A 19234-nucleotide genomic window follows, 5' to 3' on the forward strand; every position below is an offset into this window, starting at 1 on the left:
CCGAAATACAAACCACGCTATTTACAAAGGGTATTACTTTTACCGCAGCTGAAATGACGAGCCAATAGTTTTTAACGAGGGTTAATTACCCCCGCGCTAGTTAGCGGGGGGTGGGGAAGGGTAGCTTGCTACCCCTCCCCCCTCCACACACCGGTGACTTGCTTCACTTCACTTTTGGCTCGGCGGTGATCAGACGTGTCTGCTCATCGCCTTCGTGACAGCCTTTAATTTTCTCCTTTTTCTTTTCAGCGTGTGTGATTGGTTGGAAGTTGACCTTCAGTTATTTTCTTTACTATGCGTACATGCCCTGGAGTTGCCGGCCGTCCTTGTGGGACTTTCATGTCGGATGTTATTACGGATCCACACACCCTCTGCCCTCAATGTCGGGGCCGACGGTGCGACCAGGATAACATGTGCCGTGAGTGCAGGGAGTGGTCTGCCTCCCAGTGGGAGAGGTTTGGCCGTCGGCGTAAGAAGAAGTCCAAGAGAGACCGTTCTCCTCCGGGGTTAGCCTTGAAGGAGGAAGGTTCTCGGGACTCTTCTTCCGCCGCCCAAACCTCCTCCTAAGCTCCCCCTCGTCCGCCTCCTAAGGAGAGTCGTCCGAGTGGGAGCGCAGGCCCTTGTTCTGTTTCCCTGCCTTCGGTGGGGGGAGAGAGTGTCGCCTCCCATAGCGAGGCGGTTCTCCCTCCTCCTCCGGGGGAGGTTATTGATAATAATGCCTTATCCAGTGATGATCTTTTACAGATTTGGTCGTCCCTGGGGCTTAAGGGCTTGCCCTCCAGGGTCGCTCTTATTGACCTTGTCTCGTTGGGGGCCGCTGTTAAACAGTCGCCGGTGGTAGCGGAGGTAGACCCTCTGTCTATTGTCGACGTCGTGGTGACAGAGGCCTCCGACGTGGCTGGGCCTTCCGCCGCAGGTGCTGTTGCTGGTGATGGTGCTCAAGGCTGACTCCCCTTCCGAGGACCGATGGTCCCGACGATCTCCCCCGAGGCCGCCTCCGCCGTAAGGCTCACCGCCCTCTACGCCACAAGGGCCTCCCTTCCCCTTACAGGGGGACTAAGAGGCGCCTTTTTGGATCTTCCTCCTCCGGGGGGGACTCTCCTCGTCAGCCTCAACCGACTGCTCCGCCCTCCTTGAACCTCTCTGCAGACCGCTCACCATCTCCTGCCGGATCTTCGCCTTCTGGAGAACTCGTCACCCGACGGGCAACGGTCCCTTCGGGGCTAAGGGATTCTTCCCTTATGCGAGCAGTGCTAACGCACAAGCGCTCTCCTGCTCGCCAGCGCTCACCTTTTCGCCAGCGAGCTCCTGCTCGCCAGCGAGCTCCTGCTCGCCAGCGCTCTCCTGCTCATCGACGATCTCCTGCTCGCCGACGCTCACCTGCTCGTCGGCTCTCTCCTGATGTTCGCCCCCCTCGCCAGCGCTCTCCTGCTCGTCAGCTCTCTTCCGAGCGTCAGCGCTCATTTGAGGACCATCACCCTGCGGTCTCTGACCACCCTTTAGTTCCTGCTGAACTCCCTGCTCACCATCTGCCTGGTCCTGTGGCTACGCAACATCGTGCTGCGCGTGTGTCAGAAACACATGTTCGCCAACGCGCCAGCGATCTTCCCGTTCCTGCTCGTGAACGCGCCGCACCAGCTGTCCTCTCACAGGACACGCGTCGACCTTCTGCTCGCCAGCGATCACCTACACGCCAGCGATTACCTCCTCGCCAGCGTTCACCTGCTTGCCAGCGTGCACAGGCGATCTTAGTATCGCCTATTCAACAGCGACAACGAACGCACCGACGTTCGCCAACGCTCCTGAAGGAACATGGTTCGCCAGCTTCTAGCTCGCCATCGCGCAATCGCCCGCCTGCACATGCCGCTCGCCATCGCTCGCCATTGCACGATCGCCCTCCTGCGCATGCTGCTCGCCATCGCACGACCCTGCACGATCGCCCGCTTACGCATGCTGCTCCTCATCGCACAACCCTGAACGATCGCCCTCCTGCGGATGCTGATCACCATTGCACCCCATCACGCGATCATTCACCTGCGCATGCTGCTCGCCATCGCACAACCCTGAACGATCGCCCGCTTACGCATGCTGCTCCTCATCGCACAACCCTGAACGATCGCCCTCCTGCGGATGCTGATCACCATCACACCCTATCACGCGATCATTCACCTGCGCATGCTGCTCGCCATCGCTTACCATTACGCGGTCATTCACCTGCGCATGCTGCTCACCATCGCACACCAGTGCGTCGACATACCACATCGCGACATCGCCAGCGATCTTCCTCACCTACGCGGCAGCACGATCCCTCGCCGTCGCGCCAACGCTTGCGTTCGTCGCCTAGGACACGTGTTAATTCACCTGCCCACCCTCGCTCCCACTCGCCTGCGCGCCCGCGCGACCGCTCGCCTGTGCGCCCGCGCGATCATCCACCTGCGCGCCCGCGCGATCATCCACCTGCGCGCCCGCGCGATCATCCACCTGCTCGCCCGCACTCCCGCGCGATCGCTCGCCCGCACTAACGCGCGATCGCTCGCCCGCACTAACGCGCGATCGCTCGCCCGCACTCCCGCGCGACCATTCGCCCTCGCGCGACCATCGTTCGCGGCGAATTCCACAGCCGGTGGTAGCAGCAGGGACCCGTGCTCCTAGACGGCACTCGGGATCACCTTCATCCAAGCACAGGTTGGTAGTGCAGGACGTAGACAGGTCAGTACAGCATTCTTCCCCACCTTCTTTTCAGGCAGGTACCGTCGTGTCCACTCCAAAGGATCGCCCGATCCCTTTCTCTTTAGCGAGGATTTCGGACTCTGTGTCCTTGGAGCAGCAGGCTTGGTTTGGTCCGCTGGCACGGGCGTTAGTGAGGGTTATGAAACCAGCACTCGCCGGCCAGGGTGACAAACCAGTGGCTGTCTCTCCTACGCTGAAGAGAGAGAGAGGAGTGGACTTCGTGGTGACTTCCCCTAGGGCGAAGTTGGTTCCCAAGAGGTCGGTCTCGAAGGTCCCTTCTCCTGCACGAGTACTCTCTCCTTTTCCCATGGACGAGGCCTTTCCGTCCTCAGGTGAGTCCAGTGGAGCGGTAGTCTTCCCCTCGGCACCAGGGGGGGAGACTTCGCTTCAGGCAGGAGAATCGTCTCGTGAGGAAGGGGCCCCTCGAACCTCGTTGTTGGGATCCTGTATCCCTCCCAGGAGGGAACCCAAGGATTCCAAGACCGTCCCTAAATCCTCTGCAAGGATTCGCCAGGAACCCATGACTACCCTGGGGAATGTCCACGTGTCACCCCAGGAAGAGATTCCTGGGGCAGGAGACTTAGCTGCCAGCCCGCAGGGAGGAGAACAGCAAGAGTCCGAACATGCCTTCTGGCAGGTCCTAAGCCTGATAAGGACACTTAACAGACTTACGGATCCAGTCATCGCCCCCCGTGAAGGCAAAGACACGATTCTGGATGAAGTGTTTGACGTTCGGAAGGCCCCTAAGACCAGTGTAGCTCTGCCCTGGTCTCGGGGGCTGAAGAGTGCCAGAGCTAGGGCCAACGCTCAGCTCGCACTTCTTGCCTCCTCCAGTCGTTCCACTGCCGGGAACAAGCTTATCCCTCCTCCTCGCCTTCAGCAGAGGAGGTATTTCGAGATCCTGGGTGAGCACAACCTCGCTCTTCCTCTCCATCACTCTGTGGAGGAGCTGGCGAAGGGAGTTCCCCTGGAGAAACTCTCTGCCCGGCAGGTGTCGTTCTCGGCGGCAGAGAACCTTAACCACGACAAGGTCGCCAAGTGTGCCATGCAGGCCACTTCGTGGCTGGACTTCTGGCTAGGATCTCTGGGCATCCTCTTGCGATCGGAGGACTTGTCCAAGGAGACCAATAGGAAGGCCCTAGAGACCTTCTTGCTCTCGGGCACCCGCTCCATCGAGTTTTTGGCGCACCAGGTTACCACCCTGTGGGCCAACTCGGTGTTGAAGCGTCGCGATGCTGTGTCCGAGAGATTCCATCCAAAGGTCCCCGCCGTGGATGTGTGTAGGCTCCGACATGCTTCCCTTCTGGGGGAGAGCCTGTTTGAGCCTCAAGACTTGGAGCGAACGGCTGAGAGGTGGAGGAAATCCAGCACGGACTCCCTCCTCCACAGGGCCCTTACAACTCGGCCCTATAAGCCTCCAGCCCCGCCACAACAGCAGCAACAGCCTCGTAAGGCTCCCAAACAGGCACCGGCAGCTAAGAAAGTGGTGTCTAAGCCCCAGCCCTTTCCAGCCAAGGTCAAGAGGGGCGGTAAGTCCTCCAGGGGAGGCAAGACTCCTAGGGGTGGCAGTCCCCCTGCGTGTCCACCTGTGGGGGGATGCCTTCAGCGTTGCGTCCGCAGGTGGCAGCAACACGGGGCCGATGCTTGGACGGTCTCAGTGATCGGCCAAGGTTATCGCGTCCCGTTCACGTCATCTCAACCTCCCCTGACAGCGAATCCAGTGTCGTTGAGCTCCTATGCCATGGGATCGGCAAAGGGGCTGGCCCTTCAGGCCGAAGTCGAGACCATGTTCGAGAAGGGTGCTCTCCAGGAGGTCGTGGACGGCTCCCCAGGCTTCTTCAGTCGACTCTTTCTTGTAAAGAAGGCTACTGGAGGCTGGAGACCCGTCATCGATCTCTCAGCTCTGAACAGGTTTGTCAAACAAACCCGGTTCAGCATGGAGACAGCAGACACGGTCAGACTTGCGGTGAGACCACAAGACTTCATGTGTACACTGGATCTAAAGGACGCGTACTTCCAGATCCCAATCCATCCGTCTTCCAGGAAGTACCTGAGATTCTGCCTAGACAACAAGATCTACCAGTTCAAGGTGCTGTGTTTCGGTCTCTCCACAGCTCCTCAGGTGTTCACCAGAGTGTTCACCCTGATTTCATCTTGGGCGCACAGGAACGGTATTCGTCTCCTTCGTTACCTAGACGATTGGCTGATCCTAGCAGACTCGGAGTTGACCCTTCTTCGGCACCGAGACAGGCTTCTGGATCTTTGCCAGGATCTGGGGATCGTGGTAAACCTCGAGAAGTCCTCTCTGCAGCCGTCCCAACGACTGGTTTATCTAGGCATGCTAATAGACACCAATCTCCACAAAGCCTTTCCATCAGACGACCGGATAGCAAGGCTGAGGAGGGTGGCGGAGCCTTTCCTCAGGCGAAAAGAACTCCCCGCCCAATCGTGGTTGCGTCTCTTAGGCCACCTATCCTCCCTGGCCCGTCTGGTTCCAAACAGCCGCCTCAGGATGAGATCCCTTCAATGGCGGCTCAAGTCTCGGTGGAATCAAGGATCCGATTCCCCGGACATTCTGATCCCAATGGGGTCTCTGGAACAGACGGACTTGCGGTGGTGGCTGGCCGACGAGAACCTGCGGAAGGGAGTGAGTCTTCTCATCCTCCCCCCGGAATTGACTCTGTTTTCGGACGCGTCAAAAGAAGGGTGGGGGGTGCACGTTCTGAACCAGAGGGCCTCAGGCCTTTGGTCAGAATCAGAAAAGTGCCTACACATCAACCTGCTAGAATTGAAGGCCGTCTTTCTGGCTCTTCAGCAGTTCCAACGGTCCCTGGCGGGTCACTCCGTGGTGGTGATAAGCGACAACACCACGGTAGTGGCTTATATCAACAAGCAGGGAGGCACTTTTTCGCAACAGCTATCCCATCTTGCAGTAGAGACTCTGAGGTGGACCGAAACCCACTCGATAACACTATCAGCTCGCTTCATTCCTGGCAAGAGGAATGTGCTCGCCGACAGTCTGAGCAGGGCTTCGCAGATAGTGAGTACCGAGTGGTCTTTGGATCCTCAGATAGCCAACAAAGTCCTGACTTTGTGGGGTTCCCCGACGGTGGACTTGTTCGCGACAGCCTTGAACTTCAAGCTGCCCCTGTACTGCTCACCAGTCCCGGACCCCAAGGCACTCTGGCAAGATGCTTTCCAGCAACGGTGGGACAACATCGACGTGTACGCCTTCCCACCATTCTGTCTGATGAGAAGGGTGCTCAACAGGACCAGACTATCGGTCAACTGTTCCATGACTCTAATAGCTCCGCTATGGCATCACGCGGAATGGTTTCCGGACCTTCTGCAACTCCTGACGGAACTCCCAAGGGAGCTTCCTCCACGACACGAGCTTCTCAGACAACCCCACTCCGGTGTCCCTCACAGGGCCGTAGCCTCGCTTCGGCTTCACGCCTGGAGACTATCCAGCGTCTCCTCGCGGAGAGAGGCTTTTCGCAACAGGTTGCGGAGAGAATGTCTCGGCACCTGCGAAGGTCCTCTGAGGGAGTCTACCAAGCGAAGTGGAGTCTTTTGTGGTTGGTGTCGTGGAAGGGGTATCTCTCCACTCGATGCCACTATTCCAGCAATAGCGGACTTCCTTGTGTATCTGCGAGAAGAAATGCGCCTTTCTGTCTCGGCGGTGAAAGGCTATCGCTCAGCCTTAAGCTTGGCCTTCAGATTGAAGGGCGTGGATATTTCTTCGTCGCTAGAACTTTCTTTACTCATACGTAGCTATGAGCTTACCTGCCCCCAGTCGGAAGTGAGACCCCCTCCTTGGAACGTGGTTCGAGTCCTCAGGTCTCTCAAGAGACCTCCCTTCGAGCCATTACGCCAGACCTCCGATCGCCACCTGTCTTGGAAGACGGCTTTCCTACTCGCCTTGGCCTCGGCCAAGCGAGTTAGTGAACTTCATGGTCTCTCGTACGACATCGCCCATTCAAGGGGATGGGGGGAGGTAACGTTCAGGTTCGTCCCTGAGTTTGTGGCCAAGACTCAGAATCCTGGAGTGCCGGATCCTCGGTTCGACTCTTTCAGGATCGCGAGTCTCCGTTCTGTAACAAACGACCCAGACCAGCTGCTACTATGCCCAGTGAGGTGTCGAGGTACTACTTGAAGAGAACGGCTGCAGTCCGTCCTCATGTGCGAGCTTTGTTTGTGAGCACAGGCAGGACAAAGAGGAGGGTCACCAGGAACACCATTTCAGCTTGGATTCGAAGGGTTATCCACCATGCCCTGAATCCTGACCCTCCTCCGTCACGTCGCCCTCGGGCCCACGATGTCAGGGGTATTGCTACATCCCTGGCCTTCAAGAGAAACTTCTCTGTGACGCAGGTACTTCAAGCTGGGGTCTGGAAGCGTCAAACGACCTTCACAGCCCACTACCTGCAAGACGTGACCCACAGGAGCCTCGATACGTTCTCTATCGGCCCTGTGGTGGCTGCACAACAGCTGGTCTAACCTCAGGCTCCTTTTTGGACAAGTAGCAGTAGGTTGAGGGCGTTGTTACCCGGTCTTAGTCTGCGTGAATGAAAGAGTATGTCTGACCCTTACTTCTTTCTTCATTCTCCCCTCTCTTGGGGAAGCAGCATCCTGGTCCTCGCATAGCTGACCTCGACCTCTGCAGGTAACCCATGCTTCTTTGTGCTCCTAGTATTAAGCTTAATACTGTTGCGTCTCCCATACCCTGACGAGGTGGTATGGGGAACGTCCTATCCTAGAATTCCTATCTGAAGGTCTCAAGGTCAACTTCATAGGACGAGTCACACTCTCCTCCTCACACTGCTTATGTAGGCCACTCGTTCCTAGCGATGCTAGGAACCTGTGAGGTACAGGGGCTCCCTCTCTCTAGTGCTGCTCACTGAGGGATCGAGCCCCCGGGCAAGCCGAAGTCAGTAAGGCTGGGGACTTTCCACCCTTCCTAAGGGGTAAGTCACCCTTTGAAAATAGCGTGGTTTGTATTTCGGTTACGGAACAAATGACAAATTCGAAGATAATTTGTATTTTTCCTAACCATACAAACCTTAGCTATTTACACATATGTGCCCGCCATCCCTGACCCCCAAGTCAAGTCCTACCTCTAAGTGAAGTGAAGCAAGTCACCGGTGTGTGGAGGGGGGAGGGGTAGCAAGCTACCCTTCCCCACCCCCCGCTAACTAGCGCGGGGGTAATTAACCCTCGTTAAAAACTATTGGCTCGTCATTTCAGCTGCGCTAAAAGTAATACCCTTTGTAAATAGCTAAGGTTTGTATGGTTAGGAAAAATACAAATTATCTTCGAATTTGTCATATTTGTGAGATAATTACTAATTTTATCAATAGAATTTTTTTTCTTTTTTTATCATAACGGTTTGATGTCGAAACCTACGTGTCGCATAAAATGTTACAAAGCCGATTTAATTTGTTTAATATTTAAGAATGACCAGGGGAAATTGGAACTGACATAACTATGCCAAATTGACATGGAATGGACTTATTTTTAACCAGCATTAAGAAGGATACCCTATGTGGTTGAAGAAATTTTTATGAAAAAAACTTTTTTTTTTTTTGGACAAATAGGTTTTTTAGTTAACATTCACTTCTGGTTCATATATGTTGTCCTCAATCAGGCCTAGAGGTTTTTGAAAATAGATATGTTTTCTGCTACTGACTATTTTATGATAAATGTTTCTTGCCAATATTCAGGAGGTGGAGATATGCCAGAAGCTTGTAGTCCGAACCACCATGGAAAAGATTAATGCATGGACCCAGTCACATCTTACTTCTTCCCAATTTTCTAAAGAGCTCACACTAGATAGTGAACGTCTAGTAAGACAAGCTCAGAAGTCTGCAGATTTACTGGCTGTAAGTACCTCGTAGTTTAGTTTACCAGATGATATGTAAGTTTTATTTCAAATAATGGATGAATTTAGCTGAGAAAATTGGTAGGTTCATGTTAAAAAACTACTTAGCAATCTTGTGTATTGTATATATCAAAAATTGTTTATGAAATATGAAGTGTAAGACATTTTTCCAGATTTTTTAAATTGATACTTCTGTGAATTTTCAGATTGCTGGACAAGTTTCACAGGATGATACAACTCTTTCCTTGTTAGAACCATCTGATGCTTCAGAATTTGGTGGGGAATCCAATGTATCTGGATATCAGTCTAGTCTCTCTTTCTCAGATATCCCTGTTTGTAAGTTTTTTGTTTCTGAAGAGTATTTTACCCCTCAGAATGCACACACTATTTATATCAGTTATCCAAATTAAAAGTAAATAAACTCTTTATGTGGGAACTTATTTGAAAATCTTTTAATTGAGAAAAAGAATAATCCTAAGATTAGAGAAATACAGTTCTATAATTAGAAAAAGTTTTAAGTTTCGTATACAGTATTACTGTATCTAATGTTTGAATAACTAAATTTCAGCCCCTATCAACCAGCCACAGCTTCCACGCCCAGTTGCCAAAAAACCAAGTGCTTTGGAAAGTTTACCCATAACGGCTAAAGAGCATGATCCAGATGTAATGCCTCCATCTCGTCTTTTGAAGTTGCTAAAGGTATATCATACTGAAAAACATTAATTTGTTTTATCACAATCCTGTCACTCTTATATTGCATGCCCATATGATAATCATGTTTTTTTTTTTATTGTGTTGCCAGGCATTAAACTTTTGTTTAACAGAAAATTCACTAGTTGTTTGATACATGCTCTACCTTGAGCCTCGGGTATCCAATTATTACCAGCTTCATATTTTGTCCTTACTGTTCTTCCTATTTCATTAATAATCATTATTGTTGTTATTTTATTATTACTTATGTTATTATAAAGCAAACTTTTACTTTAGTTGGAAAAGCAAAATTCTGCAGTCTCAGAGAACCCCAAAACATTAAACAACTAACCATGGAAAAAATAAAGCAATAGAGAATAAATCATTAGAGAAGTAAAAAATAAAAACAAGTAGAATTTTACATTAGATATAAAAAAATTTGCAAATAAACTATTACTGATGTGAGCTGAACTAAAAGTTTTTGCACGAAGCTTAACTTTATGAAATTCCAGTAAATTTTACTACATGATCAGGATGTACCTTTAATCCATTAATACTAATTTTCATTCATGCAACCTTTCATAAGTGATAAAAGCAAGATTTTTACACATTTGTAGATAATTATCCACTGCCAACCTCATGATTAGCAAATAACTTTGAATAATTTTGCCTATAATGTTTTAGAACTGCGCCGTTTTTCTCTTTTGGTGATAGTTCATTAATTTCCGGTGATTTTCTTTTACATACAGAGTTATCAGTATGGTATCAACTTATTGGCTTTTATGTTCATCGCAAAATAACTGAGTGGGTAACGAGACAGCCCTTAAATAAATTAGTAGTTTCTATCCATATCTGTTAAATGCATTGTTAACAAAGAGCAAGTTTGACTTACCTATGTACTATATGGGGTAATTTGAATTTTAGTTTTTAATTGTTGTAAACTTTCTCCTCCTATCCGCACTGACCTCGCAGCCTTCAAAAAAATTGAACCAGGTGATTAATGAATACCAGAGGCCTGTAGTGACCTGCGTTTGATCATAAAGAGCATTGTATGAGCATTTTTGTTAACAGCATGAATGGTGTCATGTGCAAGTTATAAGGTTTGAATGAAAAATGTATTTAGAAAATATAATTTCCTTATACTGTAAATTAAGTTAGGGAATAGAATTGAGATTGTGATAGCAGGATTTGAGATTGTGATAGCAGGATTTTAAGATTTTTATTTCAAATGCTGCATTGACAAGCTAAAACATGTGTGTGATGTATAATATAGCAGAGAATTTACACTCTGAACATTTGGTTCTGGAACCTTGGCAGGTAAGCAATTTTGCTGGATTATGGGAGGTCATTATGTAACACACCTCAGACTAGCTAATGATACATGTCATTATACATGTAACTCCTCATTTTCAGGTGGTACGGTGGGACAACTTTCTCTAAGGAGGTGATTATTCCTAGAGGCCTCATACACATTTTTATTGACATGGGCTTCAATGTATTGAACTTTCATAGCAAAAGAAAGGAAATTATCATCTTCTCTGACTGAAAAACTTGAAAATGAATTGTTGCTATCATCATTCCCAAATATAGAATCTTCCGAGTCTGAGGCAGGAGGGCTTTCTTAAAATGGACGAAGACCCCTAACTAACTAATCTAACAGCCTGAGTAACCCAACCAGACTCTCCAATAATTAGCCAATCGTCCAGTACAAAAGAATTCTTAGTCCCAGTAATCTTATCCATTTCGAGATGGGGGCAAGCATTTTGGTGAACACCTGGTGCCATCCTGAGCCCAAAATATAGGCACTAGAACTGATAAACTTTTGATCTATTGACAAAACAAAGGTATTTCCTTGAATATAAATGAATTACAATGTGAAAATATGCATCGGAGAGGTCTATCCAGAACATTGAATTTGTTCCGTAACCGAAATACAAACCACGCTATTTACAAAGGGTTATTACTTTTAGCGTAGCTGAAATGGCGAGCCATTAGAATTTAACGAGGGTGTATTACCCCCGCGCTAGTTAGTGGGGGGGGGGGGGTAGGGGAGTGGTAGCTAGCTACCCCTCCTCCCCCTCACACACAGGTGAATACTCACTTTAACTTTTGGCTCGGACTGTGACAGACGTCTCTGTCTTGGTCCTCGCTTGGCAGCCATTGTCTGTTTTGTCTTTACTTAATCGCTTACTTTTCTTTTACTCAATATATATGTAAACATGTTTTCATGTTTGTATATATATTTGAGTATAGAAATAAGTAAGTTTCCTTTTCAGATGTGTGTGTGTAGTGTACGATATCTACGTGGAGGCCTCGGCAGTTAGGCCACCACGGCGTATTTTATGGGTGGCGATCGAGTTTGACTTATGTCTTTCTCTCTCTCTCTCTCTTGAGGTCGTTCACCCTTTTACTACGTGTTACTACGCCCTTGTAGCCTAGCTTCCTTTCCGTGTGGGGGGGTTGCTACGCCGTACGTTTGTATCAGTTAGTTATGAATCTAATTGTAGTTGTTTTTTGTTTTTCAGCTTGTAGAACGATTCCTTTCGGGGTTTTCGTTCTTTCTTTAGTGTTCATTCATTTTTAAATTACATAATTACATAGTTACATAATTATAATTGTTATAATTCTGTTTTGGTTACAGCTCTCCTTCCGCGAGTGTAAGTGGTTGTGAGGGCACGTGCCTGTTGTGTAATTCTTGTTCCTTTCCCTGGGGATTCCTCTTCGGAGCCTTCCCGGGGGAATGAATGTGTACTAATATTATTTGTTTTATTTTTTTACAGTTACCGATCTAGTTCGTTTCTGTAATATAGCAACGGTGTGAGCTGTCTGGTTGAGTCCTGGGGATTCGGCTGTTGCTGCCTCCCCCCTTGTATTTTCGTCAGGGGCGTGTCTCCTTCTACTGGTAGTACTCCCGTGTCGACGGACAGCTCTCCAGTTCATTTTAGAACAGTCAGGAGGCTTGCCTCCTTGGGCGGATAACTTTCCTTCCGAGGGAAGTTTTTCCTGTCCAGGCTTGAGTTTTTCCCCTTTTGGGGGGTTCTTCTCTTGCCTTTTTTTCGTGCGACTATGCTCTTGGTGCTGAGCGGTCGCACCTGCAGTTTCGCTCAAGGGGCTGGGCAACTGCAGGAGCTCCTCTTCGAGGATTGCTCCTTTTAGGTCACTGGCTGACCAGTCTCTTCCACGAAGTGTTTCTCTTTCGTTCGCGAGAGAGTACACTCATAGAGACTCCTCTTCGGAGGTTTCTTCTGTTGCTGTTGCTGTTGGCCTCCCTCGCCGTAAGGCCCTCCGTCCGCCTCGTCGTAAGGGCCTCTCATCTCCCTATAAGGGTGCTTGAGGCGCCTTTTTGGATCTCTGTTTGCAGCCTACAACTCCTTTTTCTCGATCTTCCGCCTTGGTGCAGATGGACAGCAGTCTGATCTCGTCTTCCGACGGGCAACGGTCTTCCCGACGGACAACGGTCTGCCCGACGGACAGCGGTCTTCCGACGGACATCAGTCTCCCGGCGGACAACGATTCCTTCGGGGCAAAGGGTTGCCCCCACGGGGGTTCTTCCCTTGCGTGTCAGGGTTTCCCTGCGCGCCCTTCTGCTCATCAGCGCTCTCCTGTTCGTCAGCGCTTTCAAGGTGATCTTCCCTGCGGTTCCTGTTACGTGCCCTGTGCGCCCACGTTCGCCCTCGCGATCTAGAACTTCGGTTCAGGTCGGGGTCAAGGACTCTTCTTCTTTGCGCAGGCTTCTACGCGTAGCCTTCTGCTCGTCAGCGATCGTCAGCTCGCCAGCGATCGTCAGCTCGTCAGCGATCTCCGGATCGCCCACGTGTGTTACAGCTGGCACGCCAACTTTCTCCAACACTTCTGAAGGAACATGGTTCGCCAGCTACTAGCTCACCTGCGCATGCTGATCGCCATCGCACGACCCTCAACTGCGGATGCTGATCGCCATCGCGCGACCCTCAACTGCGGGTGCTGATCGCCATCGCGCGACCCTCAACTGCGGGTGCTGATCGCCATCGCGCGACCCTCAACTGCGGGTGCTGATCGCCATCGCGCGACCCTCAACTGCGGATGCTGATCGCCATCGCGCAACCCTCAACCCCTGAACGATCGCCCTCCTGCGGATGCTGATCACCATCGCACCCTTTCACGCGATCATTCACCTGCGCATGCTGCTCGCCATCGCACAACCCTGCACGATCGCCCGCTTACGCTTGCTGCTCCTCATCGCACAACCCTGAACGATCGCCCTCCTGCGGATGCTGATCACCATCGCACCCTTTCACGCGATCATTCACCTGCGCATGCTGCTCGCCATCGCACAACCCTGCACGATCGCCCGCTTACGCATGCTGCTCCTCATCGCACAACCCTGAACGATCGCCCTCCTGCGGATGCTGATCACCATTGCACCCTTTCACGCGATCATTCACCTGCGCATGCTGCTCGCCATCGCACAACCCTGCACGATCGCCCGCTTACGCATGCTGCTCCTCATCGCACAACCCTGAACGATCGCCCTCCTGCGGATGCTGATCACCATCGCACCCTTTCACGCGATCATTCACCTGCGCATGCTGCTCGCCATCGCACAACCCTGCACGATTGCCCGCTTACACATGCTGCTCCTCATCGCACAACCCTGAACGCTCGCCCTCTTGCGGATGCTGATCACCATCGCACCCTATCACGCGATCATTCACCTACACATGCTGCTCGCCATCGCTTACCATCACGCGGTCATTATCGCCAGCGATCTTCTTCACCTACGCGGCAGCACGATCCCTCGCCGTCATGCCATCGCTTGCGTTCGTCGCCTCGAACACGTGTTCATTTACCTGCCCACCCTCACGCCCACTCGCCCGCGCGACCGCTCGCCTGCGCGCCCGCGCGACCATTCACCTTTGCGCGACCGTTCGCCCTCGCGCGACCATAGTTCGCGGCGAATTCCACAGCCGGTGGTAGCAGCAGGGACGCGTGCTCCTAGACGGCACTCGGGATCACCTCCATCCAAGCACAGGTTGGTAGTGCAGGACGAAGACAGGTCAGTACAGCATTCTTCCCCACCTTCTTTTCAGGCAGGTACCGTCGTGTCCACTCCAAAGGATCGCCCGATCCCTTTCACCTTAGCGAGGATTTCGGACTCTGTGTCCTTGGAGCAGCAGACATGGTTTGGTCCGCTGGCACGGGCGTTAATGAGGGTTATGAAACCAGCACTCGCCGGCCAGGGTAACAAACCAGCGGCTGTCTCTCCTACGCTGAAGAGAAAGAGAGGAGTGGACTTCGTGGTGACTTCACCCAGGGCGAAGTTGGTTCCCAAGAGGTCGGTCTCGAGGGTCCCCTCTCCTGCACGAGTACTCTCTCCTTCTCCCGCCCTGGAAGGATTTTTGGCGGGGGGGCTTTCCGTTCAAGATTTCTCCATCGGACAAGGGGTGACTGCTTACCTCTTCCTCTGGGAGCTTACCAGGTTCTTTCCCTCCTCGGTTACGGCCCGAGGTTTGGTTCAAGGAAGCTACAGGAAGATCAAGTGTACTTTCCTCCTCTCGAGCTCAGGCACCTTGGCCTTTCGTCGTTAAGTATCTACTTGCGGACAAGCTCGATGTTGTACCATCTGGACGCGCTGACTGAAGGCTTCCTTCGGGTGTCTCATCTGTGGAGGTCGACGACCTCAGACACCCTTCCATCATTGAGAAGAGTTTTGTCTGTGCCCAAGGACAGAGACTTAGACAGCTGCTGTGCGGAGTAAATCGACTTCCGGTTTCACTCCTCCAAGGCGCTTTCTTCCAGACTCTGCAGGGCTCCAGCGCCCTTTTCTTTCAACCACGTCGGCCTAAGTTATCGACAACTCTAGGATTGCAGGTTTTTTCGCTGAGAGGATGCTTAAGGTTACTCATCCGAATGACAGCTTCCCGATGCCCATTCCCGCACAATCTCTGTGAGTAGCCAAGGATATCGCGCCTGCCGTCTCTGTCAGCGAATTCAGTGTCTCTGAACCTCTATGCCATAGCATCAGCAGAGTTGCCCGGTTGGGCAGAATGATCCATACCTTAGGCGAAGGTCTTCCTTAGGATCATCGACGGCTTCACCCCCGGCCCCCTCAGGAAGGATCTGAGAGGGGATGTCCATAGTCGACCTCTCAGCCCTGATCAAGTTTGTCGAACAAACTTCGGCCAGCGTAGACCAGCAGAATCGATCAGTCTGGTAACGAGGCGACAGGACTCCTTTAACCCTGGATCGGAAGGACGGGTACTTTCAGTTTCCATTCCATCCATCTTCCAGGGTGCTCGTCGAATTCAGCCTAGACTGCAAGTATTCCTGCTTTTGATGCAGTGTGGCTATCCCGCCGTGGCATAGCAGGTTTGTTTCCCCAGAGAACTCTCCCTGCCTTCCTCTTGGCCGCTCAGGTGCAGGCTTCCGCCTCCTCTGCTGTTTGGAGGGCTGGTCAACTCCGGTAGGCTCGGGTTTCGACCTTCTTCAGCGCCGGGACAAGCTTCCGGATGCTGACCATGAGTGTGGGCTCATGGTATTTTGCTTGGAGCCTTCTCTTCCTCTGCCTCAACATCTGGAGTATCTGGCCATGATATTGAGTCAACCGCCTTACCACATTGGAAACCCCGCTTCTCGTCCGTCCAGCGAGGTTAAGCAACGTCGGTACTTGGATGGGTGACCACCTGGGGACGCCAGATTCTGTTACCACATCCTCCGAGCCTTCCTTTCGGTTGACTGTGGCAAGACTGAGGAGAGTCGCAGTACCTGTTCTCAGTCAAGCAGAGCTTTCAGCCCTACCTTGGAATGTTTCCTAGTTCTTCTTTCCTCATTGACCCGTCTATAGTCCGAACGGTCGCCTCAGGATAAGTTCCATGTGGGGCGATCCAAGTTCCGGTGGCTTCAGGCAATGTTTAACCGGACTCCCTGGCCCTATGGGACCAGCGGAACTATTAAACCTGCAATGGGTGTTGACATATGGAGCCTCTTGATGGTAGTGGATATTCTCGTCCTTTCCCCACATTCTTGATGCGGTTCTCGGACTCGTCAAAGGAAAGGGGGGGGAGCATGTTCCGGTCCAGGCCTATGGTCAAGACCTGAAGGATACCTCTCCATCATTCAGGCAGGCTTAAGGGCCTTAGTCTGGCCCCTCTTCAGATCCTACAGCTCCTGCCAAGTCGCCCCGTTGCGCGTCGACTTCATTCTAACCAGCAGGGGACGCATTTTCACACCTTCACCTCTTGCAGTAGAGATACCGGGATGATTGAGATTCTCTCAATTCCACCATCGGCTCTCTCATTCCAGGCAGGGGAATGTTTCTCTCAGACTATCCGAGCAGAGCCTCATAGAGAGAGTGTACCTAGGGGTCTTTGACCTTGAGTAACCAGCAAGTGCTGGTCTGGGGGACCTGATCGCGACAGCTTGGAACCTCAAGCTTCCGCTAGTCTTCCCCCCAGTCTCAGACCCCGAGATTCTGGCAAGATGCATTCCGGTGATGGTGGGACAACTTCGACGCCTGCGTCTTCCCTCCTTTTTGTCTGCGGACAATGGGTCTCAACAAAACCAGGTTGTCTGTCAACCTTTCAATGGGAGAGCTCCACTGGAACTATGCGCAGAACGGTTTCTGGACCCTCTGCTTCCCCTGACGGAACTCCCGGGAGAGCTTCTCCCACGGCGCAGACTACTCAAGCAACCACACTGCGACATCTCTCCCGAACCGGGGCGTCGCTTCGGCTTCATGCCTGGAGACACTACGCTTCCTCCTCTAGAAGAGACAACCCGCTACAGTCGCGGTACGGAGGTCGCGTCATCTGCAATAGTCATCCACAGGGGTCTCCCAGGCAAAGTGAAGAGTCTAAGGTGGTTGGTGCCGTGGGAGATATACCTCTTCCCGTGAGGCCTCTTCTCCAGCAATAACGGTCTTATTGCCTTTCGGCGGGAGGAAACTCCTTTCCGCTCTCGGCAATGAAGCCTGTCGCTCAGCCTTTCCCTGACCTTCAGGCTTAAAGGAATAACTTTTTCCTGCCCGCTGGATCTATCCTCGCTCATGCGAAGCTACGATCGTCCCTGCCCTAGTCGGAGGAAGACCTCCAACTTGGAGCATGGCTCGGACTTTTAGTCCTTTAAGAGATCTTCTCAAGACCCTTTTACGACAGGCCTCGGATTGTATTCCGCCTTGGGTCTTCTGCTCACTCTGGCCACGGCCAGTGTGTAAGCAATCTTCTTGGTCTCTTACTACTCCCCCCTTTCTAAGGAAGAGGGGAAGGCAACATTCAGGCTCGCTCCTGAGTTGTTGGCTAGACTCAGAATCTGAGGGTCCCGGCCCTTCGGTCCGATTCATTCAAGATTTAGAGTCTCCATTCTGTATCTGATGTCCCAAGACCTTCTCTTTCTTGCCAGTAAAGGAATCGAGAGGTTAGCGCTGGGAACAGCTGCAGTTTGTCCTCAGTTGCAGCCGATTTGGGAACACGAGGACATGGGGGGAGAGTCACCAGTATACCTCTTCAGCCCGGACTCAAGGACATTCATCTCGACCTGTCTCCAGACCCTCCCCCGTCACGTCGCCCTACAGCACGATGTTGGATACATCGCAACGTCCCTCGCCTTCGAGTAATACTACTCTGTGACGCAGGTGCTACAAGCTGGAGTCTGGAAGCGTCTGATGACCTTCGCAGCCCGCTTCCTGCAGGGCGTGACCCACAGGAGTCTCGATACGTTTTCTATCGCTCTGTGGTGGCTACACAACAGCTGGTCTAACCTCAGGCTCCTTTTTGGACAGGTAGCAGAAGGTTGAGGGCATTGTTATCAGGTTTTAGTCTGCATGAACGAAAGAAGTATGTCTGGCCCTCACTTCTTTCTTCATCATCCCCTCTACGGGAAAGCAGCATCCTGGTCTCTGCATAGCTGACCTCGAACCTCTGCAGGTAAACCATGCTTCCTTGTGTTCCGAGTATTGAGTCAATACTGTCGCGTCCCCCATACCCTGACGAGGTGGTATTGGGAACGTCCTAACCCAGAGTTCCTTCTGGAACTCCAGGTCAACTGCCTAAGACGGGTCACACTTCTTCCTTCACACACAAGCTTACGTAGGCCACACCGCAAGGAACTTGTGAGGTGCAGGGACTCCTTTTCTCGAGTGCGACTCACTCGGATTCTGAGTCCCCGGGTAAAGCCAAAGCCAGTATGGCTGGGGACTTTCCACCCTTCCTAAGGGATAAGTCACCCTTTATAAATAGCGTGGTTTGTATTTCGGTTACGGAACAAATGACAAATTCGAAGATAATTTGTATTTTTCCTAACCATACAAACCTTAGCTATTTACACATATTTGCCCGCCAGCCCTGTCCCCCAAGATAAGTCCTACCTCTAAGTGAAAGTGAGTATTCACCTGTGTGTGAGGGGGAGGAGGGGTAGCTAGCTACCACTTCCCTACCCCCCCGCTAACTAGCGCGGGGGTAATACACCCTCGTTAAATTCTAATGGCTTGCCATTTCAGCTACGCTAAAAGTAATAACCCTTTGTAAATAGCTAAGGTTTGTATGGTTAGGAAAAATACAAATTATCTTCGAATTTGTCATTTTTTTGTTTGATCGCTCCCAGAACTGTTGAGGGTGTTGAAATAGAGAAATTTGTGAGCACTGTTAACTTGAGTGGTGAGACATCTCTGGAAAATTGACTCCACAGGAGACAAAACTACACATCAATTGCCTAGATTTACTTGCAAATTAAATTCCTCAAGATCAAGAACCCCTAGAAGTAAGGAAGACAGTGCCTGTGTTTTCGGAGAGGATGGTGCTCGCCTATGTCAGGAACCAAGGGGGTACAAGATCTCCATCCCTTTATAAGATAGCAGACGAATTGCTATCGTAAAGAAGTCTGAGAGGAATCGATTTATTTGTTTGTCAAGATATTTCCAAGTATTAGGGTCGCCCAATCATTACCATGTTTGCCACGTCA

At 51.4% G+C, this 19234-nt stretch overlaps 1 protein-coding gene across 2 annotated transcripts in view; it reads left to right on the forward strand.

Moving 5' to 3' along the window:
• Nucleotides 1–19234, forward strand: part of dlt (codanin-1 like protein dlt) — a 221190-nt gene that overhangs the window by 195985 nt on the left and 5971 nt on the right. For both annotated transcript variants that reach the window (XM_068380313.1, XM_068380312.1), the window contains exons 14-16: nt 8454–8612; nt 8818–8947; nt 9180–9310. In XM_068380313.1, coding sequence (XP_068236414.1) covers nt 8454–8612; nt 8818–8947; nt 9180–9310 — 420 coding nt within the window. The remainder of the gene's footprint in view (nt 1–8453; nt 8613–8817; nt 8948–9179; nt 9311–19234) is intronic.

The sequence above is a fragment of the Palaemon carinicauda genome, chromosome 9 (genome assembly GCF_036898095.1).
Source record: "Palaemon carinicauda isolate YSFRI2023 chromosome 9, ASM3689809v2, whole genome shotgun sequence".
NCBI classification, from domain to species: Eukaryota; Metazoa; Arthropoda; class Malacostraca; order Decapoda; family Palaemonidae; genus Palaemon; species Palaemon carinicauda.